Raw genomic sequence first — 24,078 nt, 5'->3', positions numbered from 1 at the left:
GCAAACTATCACCTCCATTCGGTAAGAGCCACGACTACCAACTCAGAAAACCTTCCACCTCTGTCGGGATGCGATTGAAACATATTAAACAATTCATTTTCTAGCAAAATCTTTGAACTTTTTATCTATATATAAGCTCGAAAGACCTGAAAAAGGAAAAAAAAATGGCTTTCCTAGGGGAAAACTTGAAGTCGACCTCCTTAAATGGAGTGAAATTGTATACAGTGTCTGACGATCAACGCTTTGCCACCTAACTCCCTCCCAGGAAGCAAAGAGCTCTCCGTAAAAATCAAGGTACAATGGATTGCCTTTTCTTTTGTGAACTATTCTTTCTTGATAAAATGCAGACTTTTCGTATCAAAATTGAAATAGTATCGATCACGGTAGAGGTGGCTTGCTGCTTATTGTCTTCTTTTAATTAGTTTTGGGATAAAAGGTTGGTTTTTGACTTTATTTCATTTTAATTTAGCCCGTCAACTATTCTACCATATTATTTTTTCCACGGTACTCGTTTTCAACCCTACATTCTTAATTAAAATAATATTACACATCAATCAAAAACTTTTCCTCCTTTTTTAACCACACATTTCAACATCAGTCACTATTTCATAATACACTTTTTGAAATTAAAGGGCCACAAACAGGCCCTTACTGGATACTGAGATGCTTTTGAAAGTTTTAAAGAGATTAATATTGATGTTAACTATGATGCTGGTAAGTTTTTGTAAATGATCAGTTTCATTTTGGGTCTACTTCTAGATTATCGGCAAAGAGTGGATTTGATACAGGGTTTGAGGTTTGAAATTGTGACTATTATAATTAAGGTGACCCCTGATGGCGAGTAGCTAATAGATTTAGGTGAATTCTAAATTTTATTTCCTAACATTTTGTTTGTTACTTCTATCTTGTATTTTTATGTATGCACCTATATGAAATAAGGTTTCTTTTTTAAATTTAGGGTTTGTTTGAGTCACATTATTTAAAAAAAAAATACATTTTTCAACAGTGATTTAATATCATTTCAACCATACATTCTTCAATAAAATAATATTACACACAAATTTAAAAATTTTCTTTATTTTTTAACCACACATTTCCTATTGATTTGACGTGAATAATGCATTTTTTCCTAGAATGTGGTTCAAACATGGGCTTAGGTATTTCCCCAGCACAAATCGAGGTGTATGAGTTGAAGAAACTATCATTGTAGTTTGAAAGATATTTCGTATCCGAAATCATTAATTTCAGGTACTATTTTTTAAGTTATCTAGAATTGGAATTCGATTGAATGAATATGTTTGCTATTCTTACCTCTAAAGTCTTTTCTGCAATTGCTATTTTGATACTAATGACTGCCCTCCCTATAGTCATTGTTCTGATTTGAAAGGGTAAAAGCTAAAGGAAATCAATAAAACTATTTGTAGAAAGTTGGATTGAAGAATGGGAGCCCCTCCCCACTATCGTGAATCAGTTCAAAGCCCCCAGAATTAAATCAATTTATGCATGCTTTGTAACATATTTACATCGGAAAGAATCAAACTGTAAAATCAAAGAGTTTTCTGCATGACCAACAAGAAGAATAAAAGTTTAGAGCACCAGAGAAACAAAAAGATATAAAAATAAATAATTGTTCATATCAACACAAAATAATAGTATTACTTCAAGGTTATTAGATGCTACAATTTTCTAAGAGCCACCTATCTCTTGAGTTTCCATCAAGACTCCATCATCGATAAATTGATTAGGGTTCTCAACTGTTGCATTTTCCTTGCGTTTCTGCAAGCACGTAACATTAATGTAAGATTTTGTGCCTTTTTTCTGGAAAAATGTTTTATGCACAATTTAAAGCCGAACTACTATCATGTGCAGATCGAAAAGTTCAAATTCCATCTAACTATACACGACGTTCGAACCGTACCTGCATATCATATAATAATTTCCTCAATTCTCTTGCTTCCCTCGTCATGACTTCAATATCGGCATTTACCTCTTCCAGTTCCTGATTTACCTCCTCCAGCTCCAGATTTACCTCTTTCAGCTCCAGATTTACCTCTTCCAGTTCCACATTTACTTCTTTAATTTCCTGTATCACACAACAAAGTATAATGACTCTCTTAAAATGTCTTAAGTTTACAGAATTCAGTCCATTTTACCACTTCAAATTATCACTCATCTCCATAGTCCCAGCACCAAATTAAACTGTATCAATAGCATCCTAGAAATCAAGATATCAAATTGAGCCTCCGGAGGATAATATTGGTGGTGGAGGTCGATAACAATCCTATTATGATAGCTCAAATGAAGGAAATTGCACCTACTCCGCCAACACAACACACCAATTGCACCATGAGACAAACTTCAGAATGATATTATCATTGCAAACCATCATCCAAATTCTGCTACAACAAAACTATAGATGTTGCAATCGAGTTTACATAACTCAAGCTATAGGGTCAAGATTGCAAATTTTCGAGATTAAACGAATTAGGTGCAACTGGAGAATATTTTACACACCTAGATTAAAAGATTGGTGATGAAAGTTTCTAGGTTTGCAAGTTTTCTTTTACTTTCAGGTCCGTAATAGAACGATTAAGATGAGAGGAAAATGTAACAATGGAAGTGTTAGCCTTGACAAGTTAATAATTTTGTACATTATGGAAGCATCACATGATCATGAGTTGAGTTAATCGAAAATAAATAGTATCCGTTTCAAGACTAATACCAGAATGGGACTTAAGTAGAATTGGTGATGATTAAAGTAAATAAAAGTCTAAACAAATCAAACCTTTTTCAGCAAAATAGATTCCAGATCATCTTCTGGGTACTTATGTGCCCGTCTCCTACAACAAGTGAGGTCCAATTAAATGCCAATAATTTTTTCTTTTAGGAAATAGATAAGGAAATATCAATTAGAGAATTTGTTATCTCACTTTAGCTTGTAGAATACACCAAATTTTTTTGTTTTGATCCTCTTTAAATAAAACTCATCTGGATCCCTCAATGCCGCCTTTAGCTTAAGTTTCTGCAGGCACACAGTGACTTCCAACAAATAGAAACTAAAAAGAGATTTTGAAGACTGAATTCGAATATAAAATTCAAAAGATACCCGTAAAGCCTGCTTCTTTTGGTGATAAGCTCGTGCACGCTCGATATAATCCTTGTGAATATGTTTCCTTAGAGACGACATTGCTATAATCTGTGACAAAGTTTCACATTAAAAATCAAGCATAAATAAAGGATCTTGTCAAGGAGTTGTTGCAAACTGTAAAAGAAAAATTCTAGAATTCCACAGAATTCCCCTCGCAATTAGCAAAACAAAGTTACATGCTCAATAGAATAAATAAAAAATAGATATTGATGGTTGTTTCGTTAAAACCAAAACGTTCGGTCCCAGGGCAGAAAGGAAGGAAAAAAATTACACAAAATTCAGACGGATGTTAGGTTGGTTATGAGGGGTACCAAGGCTGTTACCAAATTCACCAATTTAGGGTTTTTGTATTATGATTCAAATATGTGAAACAGAAGGCTATTAACTAATCTATGAATTTTAATGGCTCTCTCCAGAAGAAAAGGAAAGAATATATATATATATCTTTACCTTATTTCAGTTGAAGAATGGAGAAGCAGAAGACTGGGTTGTGATGAGGAGCAATTGGACCTGCGGCTGCGTTTCTTGAGAGTTTTGGCGTCTTATATAAGATTGTCGGTAGTTGGTTCCAGGTAGTGGTAGGCAGGGTTGGGCTGGAGTAGGGTCGGGTAGGTTTTTTTTCAACCCAATATGATCGATTTGATCGAAAATCAACTCAATCTAATTCAATTATTGATTTAAATTCATTGGGTTAGTAGGTTTGGGTTTCAGTCCACTTAAAGTTAGATCTAATTTATTTGTTAAATTTGGATAATTTTTAAAAATTGAAAATTACTTGAAAACATCTGTTTTTTAAACAAATATATACAAAGAATTCTTTCTAAAAATAATGTATAAATAAATTTAAAATTTATGAAGAATTTTCTTTTTTACAATTTTTTGAAATTCATTCATTTCATAATCATGTCCTTAATTTTTATTTTATCGTCAAATAACATTACATTTGTACATAATGTTCATGTGAATCGATCTATGAAGAAAATTGACGTTTATAAATTATATGTCATACTCTTATTTTTATTATTTTGTCTATTTAAATTATTTTTTCATCTTAGATATTAATGTTTAAATCATCATTCATAACCCGAGACCCAAAACTAATCTAACCAAACCCAATTGAACTTAAAAAATTGACCCAAACCGATCGATTTGATTTTGGTTAGTCAATTTGAGTGGCTTGGGTTGGATTATACCAAGCCCTAGTGGTAGGAATCTAAATCGCATATCTTGTTCAATGCAACTTCTATGTTAAAAGAATTCCACCCTTACTCACTTGCATAAATATTAAACTTTGAAAAATGTCGAGTTTATAGTGAATAACATACAATATTTTTCAAAATCCAATAATCAAAACTCGATATTTTAAACTTTAATGAGCAATCGAAGTCATGGACCCAAGTTTAATGACGAAAACTCGATATTTTAAATTTCAGTAGCCAATCAAAGATATGGACCTAAGTTCAGTAAGCATTAAAACAATTAACTTGTTTCTGAAATGAGAGTACGTTTGATTGCAAAGATGAAATTTGGGTGAAAAAAATGAATTTTAGGAAAATAAATTGCCTAGAAATTGCTTTACTAAGAACTGTTAATTATTGTGTTTAATTAATATAATTTTTCACGTGAAAAATGTTGAAATAAAAGTGTTTTTTTATTCGTTTGGTTTTGTTTTACATAAAAATTATCGATTAAAGAGATAAAATTTATTGGTATCGGGGATAAAATTTATTTTCATTGCCAAAAAAACCCAACAAAATTATCCATCTTTGGTGTTCGTTTGATTTTGTTTTACATGAAAATTATCAATTAAAGAAAAAAATTTACAACTAGAGATAGAATTTTGTTTCCATTGCCAAAAAAAATATAATAAAATCAGCAGATAGCCTAGAAACCTTGAAAACCAAGAGAATGTCTATGTGGCAAGAAAACCAAGAAAACAAATTTCATAGAAAAAAAATTTGCCATCAAAAGTGGAAAAGTGGAATTCATTTTCCATTTTTCACGAAAATCATGGCCTATCAAACATGGCCTAATAATAAAATTAATGAATATTAAGTGACAAAAAGTAGTGATATATACATCCAATAAAATATTTCAATAGTAATTTTAATACATTTATCTCAATATCTCGAATATTTCATGGACAGAAAAAGTACAAATCATAACCAATTGAATTTCATCAAAATAAGTTTTGTAATTGCGAATTTTTGAATTTACGTGCAAAATATTTTATTCTAAAAATATGTGATTAAAAATCAGTTTGAGGAAATTATAAGAACTGAAACAATTAACGTAATAATATTTTACATTCATATCAACATCCCTAATTTTTCACAAACTCGAAAACATAAAAAAACTAATTTTAATCACAAGCAATTCAATTTTGTAATTTAATCTGCATTTTGTAGAATAAAGTACCTTAAATAACCTGAGATGCCGCTGGGTTGTAATGTGTGTTTCTCTATGTCAAAATCGATGATGGAAACTATTTCATGAATATCGGTTTGAATACCAACCAATAAAAAAAAAAAAATGAAGAAGAAGAAGAAGAAGAAGGTAACTAATTTCTTACGAACTTTGGGCAATAAAAAGTTGGCTGGAAATTATGATGGAGCTGCTACAAGATTTTATTCAGGCTACGGCTGGAAAGTCATGTTTGGCGGTGCTATGGGGCTCCATTGTTTATGGAGGAGCTGCTGGAAATGGTGTAGGTAAAGGGTGGAAAAGTCGGCACTAGTGGAGGAAATGGCAAAAGGGCACAATTGAGACAATTGCAACGTTGCATGTGCCAATTAACGAACGATGCACAAATCTGAATAGCACATAAGTATTTGATTTTTAATTTTCGCTAAAAACTTAGAATATTCACATGCAAACTTTTTTGAAGTCGTGTTAGCATAGCCACTAAATGCTAATTTCTCCAAGTGATGGTGATAGAATTCAAGTATTCCATATGGGCAAACATGCTCGGATCCGGTTTTTAGTTGGATTCGCATACTAATAGTCAATATAGACAACTAACAGAAAATCCATGATTTTGAACTGTTTCATAGAAATTTTAACGACATCATATGAAATATAGTAAATCTAAAGTCTCCCTCCTACTTTTCACATTTATCCTTTGCTGTCTCCAATAGAAAACGAACCAGCTTGTGGTATTAAGAACAATCCTCACCCAGTTGGGCATTTTCCCCTACTTCTATCAAGGAAAAAGTATGCAAATCAGTAAAATGATACGTTTGATAATCAAATAAAAATGCATTAAGCTAAACATTACCAGCATTTTCTTCCGGAAAAGCCAATTTCCTATATTCCAACTCCAGTTCTTTCACTTTGGCCTCGCTCTCCTTCAGATTTTGTTCAGTTCTCTTTCTCTTCCTTCATATTAACCAAAAATGGTTAAACATTCGATAGACAAAATAAGTTGATGGCTATAATCATGCGCTAAGTTTGATTATTTTGCATTAAATGTGGCAACACATCTGTAAACAGAAACTTGGGATGGAAACAAGATGGTCCAATTATTTTTCTTAATGCAATCCATCTTTTACGAGACATGAATTATGTTCGAGGATGACAACCTATACATAAGAATACTTTAGATTGAATAGATTCTATTCAACAACGATATTTTCTCAATTATTTCGGACATTGTCATCACAATGCAGGATAAACATGATTTCCTTCTAGCAGTTCCAAAAGATAAAATGCAGCACAAAGATCAATCATTTACCGGTCATTAACGGGTAAATGGGAACGCAGAAGCATTGATACTTTTAGTTCTTCAACTTTCTGCAGAAACCAAAAGAAATGCTTAAAAAACTAAAAACAGGAATGTGTTAAACCTTCTTTGCATTGTGACGATCGTTCAGCACAAATCCAATAAATCTTCCTCCTCTTGACAGATAGTTCACCTTCCTTCAATTGTACACAACGCGATGAATTATATGTCACATGCAAATGAAATATTAACAAATCAATTTATTTATGTAAATTTGTTATCTCACTTCCTTTTCCGAGCCATCGGGTCCCGAAGAGCTTTCTTTCCCTTGTGTTTTTGTACGGACATAAAGATAATTAATATATTAACTTAAAAATAATGGTTTAAAATAAAATTAGAAAGGTTATAATCAAATGTGGATTCAACCTTTGATTCCTTTAGCTTTGACAGTTTTCTCAGCTTGACAGTTAGTTTTTCCTCCTTTGCCATTAATTTCTTCTCCTTGGAAACTAGTTTCTTCTCCTTGGAAGCTAGTTTCTCCTTCTTGGAAACTACTTTCTCCTTTTTGGCACGCGTCTTTTCAATTTTCTGCACAAGACGAAAAGATTTAAAGTAGAATGAATCCCATAAGACATTGTCTTCAGTTTTTAGGAAACATTCCATTTTACCATTTTAACTAATCATTCATTCCCACAATGTCCCTTAACAACTATATAGCCCTTGTTTGAGTCCCTTTTTTCCCCTAAAAATTCAATTTTTCAAAACTCATTTTCAACCACACATTCTCTTTCTCCAATAGAATAATATTACACACAAATCAAAAACTCGTTCCTTAATTTTTAGCCACACATTCTCCATCAATCTACCATTTCAAAATACGTTCTCTCTAAAATGGGGCTCAAATAAGGACATAAATAGCAACTTTCAACATTAAAACAAGCAAAAAATATGATATCTAAAAGAAATAATATTCATCCTAGAACGTATATGAACCAATCACTGAGCTTCAAATTTAATTCAAATGGTCGAATATGTGGTAAAAATTGAAAATCTGGAAAATTTATCAGCCGAAGTGTTTCTAGGCAAGGAGTAAGCTTTGGGCATGGGGTGAGCTGTGAGCATATAAGAAGTGACATGCTCTTTGTCAACGAGGCTCATACAATGTACACTATATAGATGTCAACAGAATTTAACTTTTTTTTCCTATCCCTTTTCTTTAAAATTTAACCTAACCCTTCATTTTGATTTTCAAGATTAAAATTTATTGTCTAGCACCAGTATTGTTAAATATCAATCTAGATATCAAAATATTATAGATTATATTAAATATGTCATTAATCTTTGTATTCAATTGAACCAATAAACTTCTACACTGTTAAATATCATAATTCTTTAGGATTCGAACTTAAACTCTTCAAACTGTTTCCAAAATCCTTAAAAAACGACATGACGAGTGGATGGGACAATTGAGGCATAGAGCAGTTGGCATTGGTTGACCAATGGTTGTTTGAAGACAGCATCAAAAATGTTATATTGCAACGATATCTCAATCAATGTCGAATAAATTTTAGATTAATCATTATTCTTTTACTACTCAATTAAAGAGATTGAACGAAGAATAACTGCTTCTGTTCCTATCCTACGTCGCCAAGACACCAACCCTCCCTAAGCCAGACACGGCAAGCTAACAGCTCACGTTCTTCATTATTTAACGAGTCTCCTTGTACAAAGATTATACACAGCACTAAATCATAGAACCCCCTTTACAAGATGCTAGTAATTTACCTTTAATTTAGTTCAAATCACGATCGTGGTCTAATGGACAATTGATTACTATATCTTGGCAGTCGGATTGGGCGTCTTTACACTCTTCTCGCCGATTGAATCGATTAGGGGTTAGGGTTTGGAGGTGAAGTTGGGGGAATTTCATAATCGTCTTTTCTCCTTTTAGGAAAATGGTTTTAGAAGCGTGTTTGCAGATGATGTGGCAATGAGATGGCGAGATTGTTATTATTTGGTGTTATTTCAACTGGCTCATTTTCCCGTCATTAACGTAGGCACGTCTAATGAATTCCATCAGGTTAGTGATGAAGTTGGATGGAGCAAAGTTCAATGGCTAATGGAACGATTGATGAAGTTCGGTGAGCAAGCTATGACACAGTGCAAAGTTCAGTGATCATTAAAACATCTAACTCGATTTGTTAGTATACTTAATATTTAGGCCTCTATTGATTACCCAAAGTTCCCATGTAAAATGGCCAATCAAATTGCCTTTCTTGGCTACTAAATTGAATTGATAATGATGACTATTGTTCCTAGATTGCTTAGCCTATGTTTGGCCATTATTTTTTCAAAAACTCATTTTTCCAAAACCTCATTATTAACCACACATTCTTTCATAAAATAATTTTATACGTAAGTTCAAAAATTTTCCTTAGATTTTAACCATATATTCTTCAAGAATATATTATTCGAAAATGCATTTTGGTCCAAAAAAGGGTCTCAAAGAAAAGCTTCATAATGTGCTCCTTATGCGTCATAAAATTATATAAATTATTTACTTATTTATTTATTTTAATTTTTATTCATTATTCACATCACGCTTGAAGTACAATAATTCAAATATTTTTTATGAAAAATTTAACCGACATGTCTACAACGATATAGCCTCCTCCAAGGTTGTAATTTACTATTTTATTTATTGATAAAATACGTTTATATATATATTGCACTCTGTTTTAAATTCATGAGATTTTTTATATTTTATTTTTTGAACTCTGTTTTAAATTCATGAGATTTCTTATATTTTATTTTTGTGTTTAATTTATATGATTATTTGCATTGTTTTAAGGAATCGGTTTAGAAGAGAGAAGATGTGAATAGTTTGTGAAGAGGATATATATTAACTACAAGTCTAGAATTAGTAGATATTATCTAAAAAATATTATAGAAAGTAATTATGAGAAAAAAAAAATCATATTTCTTGTTGAAAGTTTATTGAATTGAATTGTTGCGCCTGACGATCAGGAAAGCGCCGACTTGGACTGGGGGACCAATTTTGACAATTTTGTCCCTGAAGTTTTATTCCCTTGGACTTTTGGTCCTTTTTGACGTTTTCTCATCCCGTTGTCTTCCGTTCACATCTAATTGAGTCCTAACACTCTCCATGTTCGTTCTTCGGTCTGGGCTAACTTTTTATTAATTTTATTTTAGTTCTTCAACTTTAGGTTTTTGAAATTTAGTCATCTTTTCTTCGATTTTCCTCCAATTTCACCTTTCTCATCGATTGTTACCTAACAAACACAATTCCATTTAAATTAAGCTATTATTTATTAAAATAACAATAAATACTCCAAAATCAATACCTAAATAAGTGAAACATGATACTTCACTCCATACTTAGCTAACAACGCTAAGGATCAGAGGTTGTAAAAATACTTCCTACCATCACTAATAATAGCCCATAGAGTGTTATACCTTGAGAAAATGTCTTTTTTTAAGGAATTGAGTCAAAATATGTCCACATTTGTAGAAACTATAGCTTCTACGTATTTAAACATGTAATCCACTTCCGCCAAGATATAATGTTGACCATATGAAGATGGGAATAGTCCCATGAAGTTAATACCCAAATGTTGAATATTTCTACTTCTAAAATGTTGTTTAAGGACATCTTGTTGTTCCTTGAGATATTTTCGATCCTCTATCACTTGTCACATTCTTTCACCAAAGCATAAGCATTATTGAACAAAGTATGCTAATAAAAACTTGATGATAGAACTTTTGGTGCTACGTTGGTTGCTGCAAAGTGACCTTATATGGAGGAAGAGAGGCAATGCTCCAACAAATGATTTTGCTCTTCTTTGGGCATAGAACGACGAATTATTTTATCTAGGTCCCACCCATAGAGAAATGGATCATCCCAAAAATAGTGATTAAGATCACTAAAAATTTATTTCTCCACATGAATCGAGCACTCCAGTAGAATGATGGAAATGATTAAATAATTTACATAAGCTAGATACTATGGCATTGTCCCAATGTGAAAAAGCATATCATTTGGGAATACTTCGTTAGTCTCATCTGTAAGGACCCATAAAAATGTGCCAATAGAATCACGAGCCTCACTTGTGGCCACTCTCGGTACTTTGAGGAGCTATATAACTATTATACAACTGAAAAGGTTGGCTTACTTGAGACATTCGACAATAACTACTTTGATCTTTCAATCTGATTGGAATTTTGTTCAAAGCGAAATAAATTATGTGGAAATGCTAGCTGGAGCTTCTTTTGCCCGAGTTTACATCATCACCATTTTAATTCACATAGGCACATATAATCTCACACTCCGTATCACTTAATTCTCCGATAGGCTTGGCACCTTTGTGATCCGGATGCTGAGAAAGCTTTCTAGGCTCTTAGAACAGCCAGGGTGAAAGTGGCAGTCTGTCGAATTTTGATACGCGCTTAAGACCACTGTCGTGGGCTTTGAAGTGCAATCTTTGGTTTGATGCTGTGGCTGTGTCAGCTGAAGTAAGTGGTAACGTTTCATTTTCATTTTCATTTTCTTTAATTTTGTTTGCTAATCACATAGTGGATCTAGCGAAATGGTGCAAAAGGGTTCACGTAGATAAACCAAATTTAGCTGGATGAGGCTTAATTTGTTGTTGCTGTTGTAGTAAAATTATTCACTCTCTCATTCTCGATATGCTTGTTTGGCACTATCTACTCTTAAGACAGGTTGAGGCAGAGAAGCCAAATCCTACAATATTTTTGTAAGCTTGTGAGTTATTGGAAATACAACCCGAGGATGCTGTACATGTCGGGGATGATCGTAGAAATGACGTATGTGGTGCCAGAGATGCAGGTTGTGATGCCTGGCTTTGGGGGAGCCGATGTTACCTCCTTTAGAGAGGTATGTCAAGTATTTTTCAAATCTTGGTGATATGTTCAACAGAGAAAACATGAACCTTTGATGTTGCATTCTAGGCCATGTTCTTTAACAAAAAGATGTGTCATCCTTATTTTTGGAAAAAAAAATTTAAAAGAAAAAGAAAACGACAGGCGGCTATGCCCAAACAAACCCATTCCCAATGTATGTATATGTTTATGTGTGTGTATAATCGAAATCCATAATATACACTACACACACCAAGAAAGCTCTCGAGCAGAAAGAGAAAAAGAAAGGAAAAGGAAGAAAAGAGGAAGAGAAGAAAGAAAAAATAGAAGAAAATTTGCGAACGTGTTAGAAATTAAGTGTTTTATACTATTAGGCTTAAATTTCTTAATTTTGAAAGGTAAGTAAAAAGTTACTTATTGAAAGGTTATGTTTGATTTTATAGTTGTTAGATTGTAAAATTAATTTCAATTTTATTGAAAATGTTAAGTATAATAAACTAGGAAATTGAGTAAAATGAAAGAAAAATTAGTTTTACTAATTAAAGAGACTTTAGAAATCGCCTAAACGTAAAATAATTAAGTTAAATTAGTTTTACTAATTAAAGAGACTTTAGAAATCGCCTAAACGTAAAATAATTAAGTTTTGATATCGCCTATTTAATTATTGAAATTACTTAAAATAGTTATTTGTTGATTTAATAATTATATTATATTTCAGGTGGCGATACGAACATTGGGACAGTTTACCGATCGAGTTGATTTTGGCATATATAGTTTTATGAGTGAAAAAATATAAATATTTTTAAAGTATTTATAAATTAAGTACATCAGTAAAGTATGTGCAATTATATATTTGATTTTATGATTATTACAGAAATATCTTTTATTATGATACATGTGAGATTTCAAAGATTGTATATGGTACATTGTGAATTGAAATATGAGATATAATATTGAGATCGATCAGAAAAGTACCCATGATTATATACTTCTTCTAGTTCACGGAGGGGCTTTGGCCGTGTTCTATCCTATACGGAGGGTCTTGAGCTGACATTGTTTTTGATTGTATACATATAGTTCATAGAGGGACCTTGACCATATGCTAGAATTGATTATGAAAAGTCTTTGAGATAGGCTTTCATTTAAAGAGGGGGCCTCGTGGCGAAAGTTCTTAGCTCGATGGACGTATTATATATTTTAGTCAAAGGGTAAATTTTTGGTGGATTTTTCAGCATGTTTGATGTGATGAGAATATAACGTGGTTATCAACTGATGTTCATATCATGATTTTAATATGATATTTTATGACCTTATATGAATATTTCACTATTTTACTATAAGAACATGATGGTAGCTTGTGAATTATCAAATGATATGAATTTGATTTTCAATAAAAATGTATAAATGAAAAAGTATATTTGTTTTGAACTTCTCTACACACTGATCTATCAATTCATATATTTTTCACGTTTTTCCTTATCAGGTAGCAGTTGAGAATCTGAGTATCTTTTGGAGTCAAGAGCTACACGACAGAGCTTGTTAGTATAACTCACTTCATAGATTATGTAGTCAGTGTTTTGGAACGCATGTTCATGTCTAGGTGTGATTTTGCATCACTTTTAGATAATTATGGGGCTCACTATATATTTTGTATCCATATGTACATTTCATTTTATTTCTTGGTAAAGGTCGGGGTTTCAACTTATCTTTATTGTGTTGTGTTATAATTTGGGATTTGTGTGAAATTGATCACAAGTTAGTTAGTCTTGTTTACAGGGGATATAATGTCGAAATTCTGTTAGAAAAATGATGTATAAAAAGTGATATATTGTACTCGTAGCAGCCTTGATGGTGGGTCCGACTTTTAGTTGGTATTTATCATCGGCGCATGCCACGTCTAGATCTAATAGTATTACACGGGGTAGGGTATGTCAGTTTTGTGATAATATCATGCAATTTGGGAGATTATGAGATTGAAATTTCAATCAAATTTCATTTACATGGTTTTAAGAGTATTGTTGTCAAGGTATTGTTCCGTGACGTAGTTTCTCACTTGGGAGTCGGAAAGAAAATTAATATTGGTCTATTCGATTGTGATTATGAGAATTGATTTTTTGAACGTTAGAGAGAAAAATTGGTTCTACCTGTGAGCGATGAAGTGAAAAATGACAATGAAATAATGAAATAACGATAAAAATATTGATTTTTTGATGTGAAAAATTAAACAGGGGCTATACATGTTTGGATTTGAAAAGTTACGAAAATCTATATTTTTCAAAGTTTTACCAAATATGCTTCCTAATATAGGTAATATAAGTTTTTAGGGTCGGAAGGCTGCTCGAATTGAGCTAGAGACAGTGGCTTGAGATCCTTTTTTTTTTCTTTGATATTCACAGTAATAAGTTCAAGAAATGGGTAGATGTATCAATATTTAGCCATGTTCACTTTGAATGAAAAGGTTGAATAAAGTTTTCAAAATAAAAAATCAACAATTATATTTAAGTACACATTTAACGAGATTGATAATTTTTCGACCGCATGCTCCATCAATTTTTATTGAAATTTACTAAGAGTTTGGTTTTTATTTAAAATCAAGCAAGGGCTTAATAATGCATACCAACTATAAATTAAGTTTATTTTTTAATCAACTTTTAAATTTATCAAATACGTGATTGAAAATGAGTTTAGAGCATTTTGAATGGACGCAACAAATCACCAAAATACACCAAATTTTGGTGCAAAACCTATCAAATGTGGCATTTAATTTTCTACTATTTTGATGCAAAATGGTGCAAAGTGAATAGTATTGCAAAAATATGTTGCAAAGTCAAATTTACCATTTTCTTCTATTTGCCAAACTAATTGATAGATGGCATTTGTATAAATTGTGTTGTTCATTTTCAATAAAATAATTTTTTATTATTATAATTTTATTATGATTAATAATAATAAAATAAATTTTAACAATATAAAAAATAAAAATTTATATTTATTAATGAATTTAATATTTTCGTTAATTTAACGTAATTATTTATTTAATAATTCATGTATTTGTAAAATAGATAAAGAAATAAATTATCAAATAAATAAATTATTGAATAAAAAAAGAGAAGAACTCTTTCTTTAGATTACCAGAAATATCTTGACAAAAACCAAATTGCTTGCTGACCCTAGGTCTCACCCTTGCCCAAGACCTAACAGCAGGAGCTTGGCCCGCGAGGATAGATGCATCGAGAACTCTTTTTCAGTCTGAACCGATAGGTCGAAGATAGGAGAGTTGTTCACAAGCAATGGTTATGAGCTCTTTTCGGTTTCGGTTCAGAAGAGGTAATTCCTCCACTGGCCGAACTAGTCATTAGATATGAAGTTGGTAGGAAGACCTTTTCATAGAAAATGATTAAATTATTTCGTCTGGTGTAATAGTCGGAGATGATTTTTAATTTAGTGTAAGATTTCGTGTAAAATTTACCTTAAATTTTGGTGCAAGATTGAAATTGGCCTCAAAGAATAATTAATTTTAAAAGACATGGACAAATATTATTTAACCTTTGTGTTTGATGGCCTTTAATTTAAAATTCTTTTTTTCTACATGCTCTTTTGCAATCGTACAAATAAATATTCTACACTTTATTTTTTACTTTTTAATCACATATTCCTAAAAAATTTACCATTTAAAATATATATTTATTTATGTATATATATATATTTTTTTCAAACAATGACCACGAAAGAGAGGCTGCAAATGCTTCTCGATATTTGAAAGTCGCTTTCAAAAGATAGACGTTGGAAAGAGAAATTGCATGAGCAGTATATTTATGCACCTGAACTCGGTGAAAGTCGTGTGTATGTATTAAACGCATAGAAGGGTGGTGTGGGCATTATAAAGGCGGGAAAATAGAGAACCGTCTTCTTCTTCCTCTCCCCCCTCTCTCTCTCCAGAAGGCTTGAGCACGCTGAGATATTGAGAAAATGGAGAGAATACACGTATCTGTCAGAGCGAGGCCACTCTCTTCGGAGGACGCAAAGACAAGTCCATGGCGCATTTCTGGAAATTCCATTTTCATCCCTAATCAGCCATCCAAATTCGATTTTGGTATTATTTTCTCTCTTTCTTCCTTTACACCGATATTATAATATTGCGTACTTGACTTACCCACCACTATAGCTTCTGCTTCAGTGGTCGTACTTATACCTATGTTTTCATGGGACTCAGTGCGTACAAGCTTTTTTAGTTTCAATTCGCTTTTAGCTTAGGCGGTGCAACTTTTGATATAAATTTAAGATTTAGATTCGCTGTTTTTAAGTATTTTGCTTGTTAATTAGATCTGATTTTTGAGGAGGAATGTAGAACAGCGGATGTATACAAATCTCGAAGCTGCTGCAGTTCGTGGCTTTAATGGTACGAGATAAGTTTTGTTAAGCTGACTTATGTGCTGCACGGTAATTATAATCTGGGCATTTTGATTTTTTTTTATTTGGATAATTACATAATAAACATTAATAGGATTTCAGCCTTTAGAAGGATAACTAAATGGCTGATAAAGTTCCAATACTTTAAACTGCCACAGAAAGGGCGACCAAAAGAAGGAAATGGATGAATCTGGATCTAAACCTTACAGGAGGAACTTCACATTTTTATTTTTTGCTATTTTGCAATGATTATAGATTTTAGATATACATCAATGACATCTAGTTTCAAACACCATCTCAAATAGGTCTGAGCGTGAACTTTTGAACTATTATTCTTCACAGGTCTTAGCTCTTAGCTCAATAAAAATTTGAGCAAGAGCATGATTTTTTGTGTTATTCGAGCATTACCATTTTACATTGTTGCCTGCTGCACATAAGCCACATTGCCTTTTCATATAGATCACATCAAAATAGGATTAACTAGTCAAGTACTTTTGTGAACCTCGGTATATAATGTAACCAATTTGTGCAGGTTACTTGACCTGAGCAAAATCTTGGCTTATATTAACTCATAGTTATTGGATTCTAGGCCTGATCAAGTTAATTACTTTAATCTAAAAGCTTGTGATAAAATGCACGATTAACATAATATAGTTTATTAACTAACAATGATTTACCATAATTTAGCAACATTATTTAATCATAATATTGTCACCAATAGATGCTTTAATAAAATTATTCGTTTGACATCATTTATACTTTTGTTAAAGTCAAATGATCATATTAGTTTGTCTATACAATCAAAGCAAAACAAGGCTCATATTTCCAATGGCTTGCTTATTGCAATGTTTTTCCTTCTCTTGAACTTTCTCCTTCACTCTACATATCACGACCATAGACATACATAATCTTGTGTACTCATCTATCCCACCACTTGGTCTCTTTAGGGACTATTTTTGCATATGGACAAACAAGTAGCGGCAAAACGCACACAATGCGAGGTTCAGCATCAGAGCCCGGAGTTATTCCACTTGCTGTGTATGATCTCTTTAACATTATACACGAGGTACTTATTTCATTAACCCCTTTACCTTTGGCAATTGTCTTTATAACATATTGACTACATAAATTTTCTATTCATTTGACAAAACTAGCTTATTAGGTCCAATCTCCTAAAGCTTTCATTATTGCTAAAGCAACGGGACAGTTACAAGCATGAAATCTAGATTATAAGAGGCCATTGTGTTGGGAAATCAAGTTCATTTACTAATTCATGTAGTAAGCCACATGACTTTGGGACTTAACATCACAATCAATGTGGAGTACGAGGCAAGTTGCATACATAAGGATGGGGATGCACTTGTATATTCTAATCCTATGAATGTCTTTTGGTAACCGTAGGTTGTCTGGCGTTATATCGGTCAACCAGTAAACTTTGATCTTATTGCAACATATGAACCAGTTGTTTTATTTAGACTTGTTATTGGATTTAACTGATACTCTTTGATTGAAATTTCTCACTTTTAGGAAATGGATCGAGAGTTTCTTTTTCGCATGTCTTATATGGAGATCTACAATGAGGAGATAAAGGATTTGTTGGCTCCTGAGCGTCGGAAATTGCAAATTCATGAAAGTATTGATGTATTAGTTTGCTTTTTCCACCTATGTGACTACTTTCATTGTGCAGATAAGTATTAATCGTCAGTGCCTCATATTCTTTTTGTTTTTCTAAAGCATGAAGCGAGGAATTTTTGTTGCCGGTTTGAGAGAAGAAATTGTGGCTTCTCCTGATCAAGTTCTTGAACTCATGGAATTTGGGGAATGCAAGTTCTCCTTTTATTTATCTAAATGTACTGACAGTTGTTACTTTTTAAAGTTCCTATTTTCAAAGGAATGCTCAGAATCTAATTGTATTTATTATTATCCGTAATGAACCAAGTTCTTTTTGATTCTCTTTCATCTGTAAATTTGAAAAGGGGAAACTCAAATGAAACCCACCCAGATCCTCATCTTAGTCTTACATAGTCAAATATTCAAGTGGTGGATAACAATTTTAACTCTTTTGCTCTTTGTTATTGATTTTACAGCTCATCGTCATATTGGGGAGACATATGAATGTATAGAGCAGTAGGTCGCACACGATATTCCACATGGTACGTTTATAATTCTTATACAATTCATGAATCTGTCAATTCTGCTAATGAAAATTTGTAAATATAGGTTATTGAGAGCAGGGAGAAAGCTGATGATGCAGAAGCAGACTTGTCATGTGATGCAGTTCATAGTCCTCTCTTTGTTTCTTCATCTATGTAAAAATTCATCTCCTAAATTATTAGATTTAATCGCTTTTTCAAGGGAATAAATAATCATGTTTTTGGCTTTGCTGTTATCTTAGACTTGGTAATCTAAAGTCTCTTCTAAGGTAAAAAGCTTATTTACGGACATTGAAAATCAATAATAATAATTTAGTACAGGAACTTCTCTCATAGGGGATTTCTATTGTGGCTATCAAAAAACACCAACATCTTTTATTTCATTCTCCCCTCTTCTAGGAGGTATAGCTGATAGCATTTGCGAAATCCTGAGTTGTTCAGCTTATCTATGTTTCTGATGAATTTATCTGACCCTTTTTGTTGGGGTTTAAAATGGTGAAGAGGCTGAAATGTTATGGCCTTGTATCTCTAAATGGTTTGGGAGGAATGCTAGGATTTCTTAGATTATAATTATAATCTCGTTGCTTATAGGATAAAGTTGTGTTTTGTCATCTTCGAGGACCAAAGCTGTGGGACTGTTTGCGGTTTAAAATTCTAAGAAGTGCAATGTGGTTTGAAGGAATTTTTTATTTTTTGCCTTGGGATGCAATGGCGTTTATGTCATTTTTATGTGTAAATGTTATGTGATTATATGTTGTTTTAGCTTCAGTGCACATGCAGCTTTTTGAGCGATTTATTTGTGTAGTTATTTCTTCTTTCTTTTCTTTCTCCTTGTCCTACAGTTTTTAATTTTTCTCTCCATCTATATTCTCGTCTTTTAAATAAGGAAAAGTTTTCTGATCTTTTTGTCCCCTTGTCGTTGTTCCCATCAACCCATGCAGAACTTGGTGGATCTTGCTGGTTCAGAGCGTGCTGCAAAGACTAATGAATGAGGGCTCCTATATCAACAAAAGCCTAATGACACTAGGAACTGTTATAAAGAAACTAAGTGAAGGCGCTGAAGGCCAAGGGTGGGTTTGAATTGTTTCTGAAATCAGTTCTTTGAACATATTAATGTTCTTAAGCATCATGTGAATACTGCAGGGGTCATTCCTGTATTGAGACAGCAAACTCATGCGTACTTTGCAACCTGCATTGGGCGGGAATGCAAATACTGCTATCATATGCAATATTACACTGGCAAAGGTGAATTTCACGAGCATGGGTGCAAATTTGCACCTCTTGAATTTATTTATTGTTTTACGTGTAATTGTTATTTATTTATTTGTTTTTTCTTGTCTCTTCCCTGCCTCAATTTATGAACAAGCAGTGAAAGGATGAATATCTACAGCTGATCAGGGCTTTTTGCTCTGCAGATACATGCTGATGGGACTAAAAGCCGTCTTCAATTTGCAAGCAGAGCATTGCGAGTGATTGTGCTCATGTAAATGAGGTAATTCCCATTTCCCTCGACTGATATTCTCCATGAAGTTGAAATTTCGTGGTTATGATTTCAATTCTTCAGAAATTGATTATCACGTGACTAATTATCTTCCATTATTGTAACGGCAGAAATTGATTAACTGATGCTGCTTTGCTAAAGCGTCAGAAAAAGGAGATTGAGGAACTGCATGCTAAATTACAGGTTGTTATAGGTTTTCAAGTGAACTCATGCCCATGAGACTAGGAGCAGCTCTATTAGAGTACCAAGATAACTTGACCGTTTGCCCTTGTTTGTATTTTGAGGGTTTACACTCCGAACATCTAGAAGAGGAAATCCTGAATCTGTGGAATACATTGCTAAAGGTTTGCAATGAAGATCTCTTATGTTACTGTATTAAGGTATGTGTTAAAGTTAACGGGTCTTAATTATTGTCAGAGTGAGTTTGAAAGAGAGAAAATGGCCTTAGAGCTGGAAGAGGAAAAGAAAGCTCAGGCTGAAAGGGAGAAGAGGTTGCAAGAACAGGCCAAGAAAATAGAGAACTTGAGTTAAATGGTATTCTGCAGTAATCGGGATGAGATCCATGAAGTCAACAAGAATGTATGATATTTTATGCATTCTTCATGACGTGTGCATTTCTGAACACAAGTTGAAGTACTTTAAGTTGTAAGTCTGTGTCTTTAGAACCCTGTTTCTGCTGACGCTGTATACTCGCTAAATCTATCTTCAACTGCTGAATAATGCAACTAGAAGTTCAGCATTTTGTAAAAGGTGGAAGCAATAAGAAAATGAATTTAATGATGTGCTGATTTTCTTTATATTTTTTCAATTTATAATTTTCTATGACAAAAAGCTAGCTGCAATCGATCCTGATGTTATATATGTTTATGTAGTCTGTCCTACCATGTCGACATAGATCCAATTACTTCATAATTTTAAGCAGGATCTCTGATATGTATCTTCATTCTTTACCACTTTAATGTAAATGCTTACAATCTAAGAATAGATGTTGGTACCAGTTTTGGTTACAAGTTAGAGCCCGTGCATCACTCAAACATCTTTGTTCTTTGTGATTTGTTTCACATTAGTGTCTGGCATTCTAACTATATTTTTGTTAATGCAAGTAGTTATTTCAACATAGAGATGTAAGCCTAACATCTATGTTTAAATAGTTGAAGCATTATATTGGTTGTGCCTTTCCTGATGATGCTTTTTCAACTTTAGTATGTTCTTCGAGGCTTTCGAGTTTTGATTTTTGTCATCTAGAAGTTATTATACTTTTAGCCCTTGTTTGAGCCCCATTTTGATGGAAATAATGTATTTTTAAATTGTGATTGATGGAGAATGCGTGGTTAAAAATTAAGGAAAAATTATGAATTTGAGTGTAATATTATTTTATTGAAGAATGTGTGGTTGAAAATGAGTTTTGAAAAAAATGAATTTTTAGAAGAATTGGCTCAAATAGGGGCATAATGAATTAGTGTAGAGCTAAAAGAATTGCATCTGCACTTTTCTTTCTTCAGCTACTAGTGTTAATGTGTAGTTTGTTCTTCCAATACTCTTTATTGTACGATTTGACATTCCACACAATAATTTTACGTGGTTACCTATTTTTCTCCCTCTTTGTGGTTCTTTCATTTTAATTTTCCTATTGTAGGGAAAAAGGCGTGATACGTGGTGCCCCGGAAGTCTTGCTAATGAGACTTTAAAGGAGGTAAAAAAGTTATGTTTCCAGTGCTAGAAATGCTACCTTTTCAATGATTTTTGATTATAAGCTGGTGCATAGAAACCAAACTAAAGGAGCACTTTGGATTCGAAACTTCTTATATTTTTACTTTTTCTTTTTTTAGCGATTGGGTCTCGCAGTTCTTATAACTTTCAGGCAGGTTGTATGTTTCCTTTATGAGAATCACAAATGGATTATTTTTGAATACGTGTAGTGTACTTGGTGCATTCATTTTTCTGAACATCCTAATTACTGCTTTAGTGATCATGACCATTGAGTAACATACTTGGTGCTTTAGTTGCACTCTACAGTCAAAGGAATGCCTTCCATCGTGAAGTCAACGAGAGCATATTGCAGAGCTGGGCCTCTTCTTCCTTTTGAAGAGTTAGTTAATGAAGTAAGCATGGTTGACTCTAGCAAGCAGGAAGCAGATTGTGAGAAAAATGTGTCGGAAGATTGCACTCTTCCTGATCCATGGGCTTTGCTGCATGTTACCAGCAGGAGAAAGGCTCCACCCAGAAAGAGAAGTTTACAAATGGTTCATATCGTATTTCTACCTCTTTTATCTCTACATTTTTGATATATTTTGAGACTAACTAATTGTTTCTCTCGCAGGAGAATAATGAATTGGCAGATTTGCAAGCAGAATATGAAAATTTGCTGTTAAAAGTTTGAAACTCACGTTAGTTTTTCCTACTTCTATGTTTCAATGACCGTTGCATTACAGATTCATATTATTAACTTTTTTCTTTATAGAGAACAATGAGCAATATTAAGATTGACTACTTAACGAGGAAGCTTGCCGAGGCTGAACTCTATGTGGATGGGAAATATAAAGACAGTACTGCACAAAGTACAATTGATATATCTCTTCCAGATGAAAATAAAAGTTTGAGGGAGTTGGATGCTATTATTGTGATCAAGCAACTTCAAGAGAAGGTTTACCTCTCTATTGCTTTACTTTCGTACGTTTTCTTAAAGCACTCTTAGATAAGAGTAAAAGTTACCTTTCTAGAAATTAAGCTTAGACGAAGATGCTCTTAGAATTTTTCCTCACTTGATTTCTTCCTTTCTATTGCATAGGCCATTGTAGATTTAAATGGAACAAACCTCCTATGATTACAATTTAATACTGAATTTGGGTATTTATGTCGACATGGTGAAGTGAACAAAGTTAGCTTGTAAAGCAAGATTTTAATGCTAACATCTTGGTAACCGAGACAAGAGAGAACATGATAAACCATGGAGCTATTTTTAGGAGACTGGAAATTAGGTGTTCAATCAGTAGAAAGGGTTACTCCAATAATCCAATTGTTGAATAAATTGCGACCTTTAATAATCCTTTGAACACAGCTTACAACTTTCATCGTATTAAGCTCTCCAAAGAGCAACTCTTCTCAAAATCTCACTCGATTTCAAAATCAATGATAATGCCATGTAGGGTTCAAGTTGTTGTTGCCCACTTTTTGATGACAGAAATGACTAAAATGAGGATGGGATACTTTCATTAAGAAAAAAAGGAAAATTCTTAAGGTCCTTTTCTAATGTGTAAGCAAGGGCAGCAACCAGAACTGGCTTGGGTCACTGCAAATGTCAGCTAAGTAGGGACTATGAGGTATCATTAGGCTTCCAGTCATGAGCTATCTGTGGTAAAATGGTGTAGGTTCCTTTTCTGGGTTGCTTGTATTAGTCTTGCAGCACTCAGAAGTCTGACTGACACTTTAAGCTTGTCCAAGACAAGTCTTGTTCAAATGTTCTAGATTTTATGACGTCTTTATGCATAGTCTGCATAAACTGACTGTTATTTTTGAATTTTATATTTGATCTTGATTTTGTCAATATTTAATCTACAGATTGATGTTTTGGAGATGGAGAAATCCTCAAGACAGCAAAATTTGGATTCAGTTGTTGAGTTAGTTACTTCGCAAATATTACCAGCCCGGGAGAAATTTGAAAAGGTATCAAGCTTTAACTTCTACTACATAAAATTATATGTATTGTAGTTGTTTTTAAGACAAGTGGTGGCTCCTATCCTATGCATTAAGAATTCTGTCAACTGGTTTGCTTAGAATGTTGCTACATGCCATAAGTACTCTTCGCATTAGTTTTATTTATTCATATTCTAAAGGCGGAAGAATATTATGTTTATATTAAGGTCTTCATTACTGGTGTTGTCCATGGAAGAAGATTTTTCTATGAATAAACTAAGACATTTTGCAAATTTAGGAAAACTCAATGACAAATACACCTGGAATAAAAATTAATTGCTGTGTCTTTATTGTCGTAACAATGAGAAGAATGTTAATTTTGATTGAATAGCCAATTTGATTCACATCCGAGGTCAATTTTAGGATTTCCAGTGGACCTAGTTCCTCACAAGAATAATTTTAGAGTTCCTCTGTTGAGACATAAGTTGAGGTATTTCCTCAGCTGAACATTATCAAAAAACTGGAGAACTACAATGTCCAATTCTATAGAGGTTATGAACGTCCATGCACTTGTAGTACCAAAAAAAAAAAAAAAAAAAAAAAAAAAAAAAAG

General features: G+C 32.9%; 3 protein-coding genes and 1 long non-coding RNA gene across 9 annotated transcripts; 2 read left to right on the top strand and 2 right to left on the bottom strand.

The window, feature by feature from the left end:
- Positions 1-1,540: 1,540 nt before the first annotated feature.
- Positions 1,541-3,734, bottom strand: LOC111399571 (probable U3 small nucleolar RNA-associated protein 11). The gene is made up of 6 exons (XM_023026963.1): positions 3,599-3,734; positions 3,107-3,196; positions 2,931-3,022; positions 2,786-2,840; positions 1,919-2,083; positions 1,541-1,776 (listed from the first exon to the last, which is right to left on the bottom strand). The coding sequence occupies exons 2-6, from the start codon at positions 3,185-3,187 to the stop codon at positions 1,687-1,689; spliced, it is 483 nt and encodes a 160-aa protein (XP_022882731.1). The 5' UTR covers positions 3,188-3,196; positions 3,599-3,734; the 3' UTR covers positions 1,541-1,686.
- Positions 3,735-6,026: 2,292 nt separating this feature from the next.
- On the bottom strand, positions 6,027-7,532 carry LOC111399901. The gene is made up of 6 exons (XM_023027385.1): positions 7,296-7,532; positions 7,156-7,196; positions 6,994-7,066; positions 6,882-6,940; positions 6,426-6,526; positions 6,027-6,347 (listed from the first exon to the last, which is right to left on the bottom strand). The coding sequence occupies exons 1-6, from the start codon at positions 7,530-7,532 to the stop codon at positions 6,307-6,309; spliced, it is 552 nt and encodes a 183-aa protein (XP_022883153.1). The 3' UTR covers positions 6,027-6,306.
- An 8,094-nt stretch (positions 7,533-15,626) lies between these two features.
- On the top strand, positions 15,627-21,937 carry LOC111399568. Of its 6 annotated transcripts, none has more exons than XR_002703748.1 (13): positions 15,627-15,861; positions 16,092-16,167; positions 17,126-17,244; positions 17,706-17,819; positions 17,913-18,331; positions 18,399-18,487; positions 19,273-19,401; positions 19,475-19,576; positions 19,701-19,823; positions 19,943-20,176; positions 20,250-20,477; positions 21,469-21,525; positions 21,836-21,860. It is a non-coding gene; the product is annotated as an uncharacterized LOC111399568 (long non-coding RNA). The 6 variants fall into 6 exon arrangements; XR_002703749.1 differs by having other exon boundaries at positions 17,706-18,028; positions 18,266-18,331; XR_002703752.1 differs by having other exon boundaries at positions 17,706-18,331; positions 19,943-20,015; positions 20,117-20,176.
- Positions 21,938-21,940: 3 nt separating this feature from the next.
- On the top strand, positions 21,941-24,018 carry LOC111399900 (kinesin-like protein KIN-7O). The gene is made up of 4 exons (XM_023027384.1): positions 21,941-22,075; positions 22,153-22,206; positions 22,294-22,476; positions 23,391-24,018. The coding sequence occupies exons 1-4, from the start codon at positions 21,941-21,943 to the stop codon at positions 23,538-23,540; spliced, it is 522 nt and encodes a 173-aa protein (XP_022883152.1). The 3' UTR covers positions 23,541-24,018.
- Positions 24,019-24,078: the final 60 nt, after the last annotated feature.

Source organism: Olea europaea, chromosome 9 (assembly GCF_002742605.1).
Source record: "Olea europaea var. sylvestris chromosome 9, O_europaea_v1, whole genome shotgun sequence".
Taxonomy (NCBI): domain Eukaryota; kingdom Viridiplantae; phylum Streptophyta; class Magnoliopsida; order Lamiales; family Oleaceae; genus Olea; species Olea europaea.
This window is presented reverse-complemented; position numbering and strand designations above follow the sequence as displayed.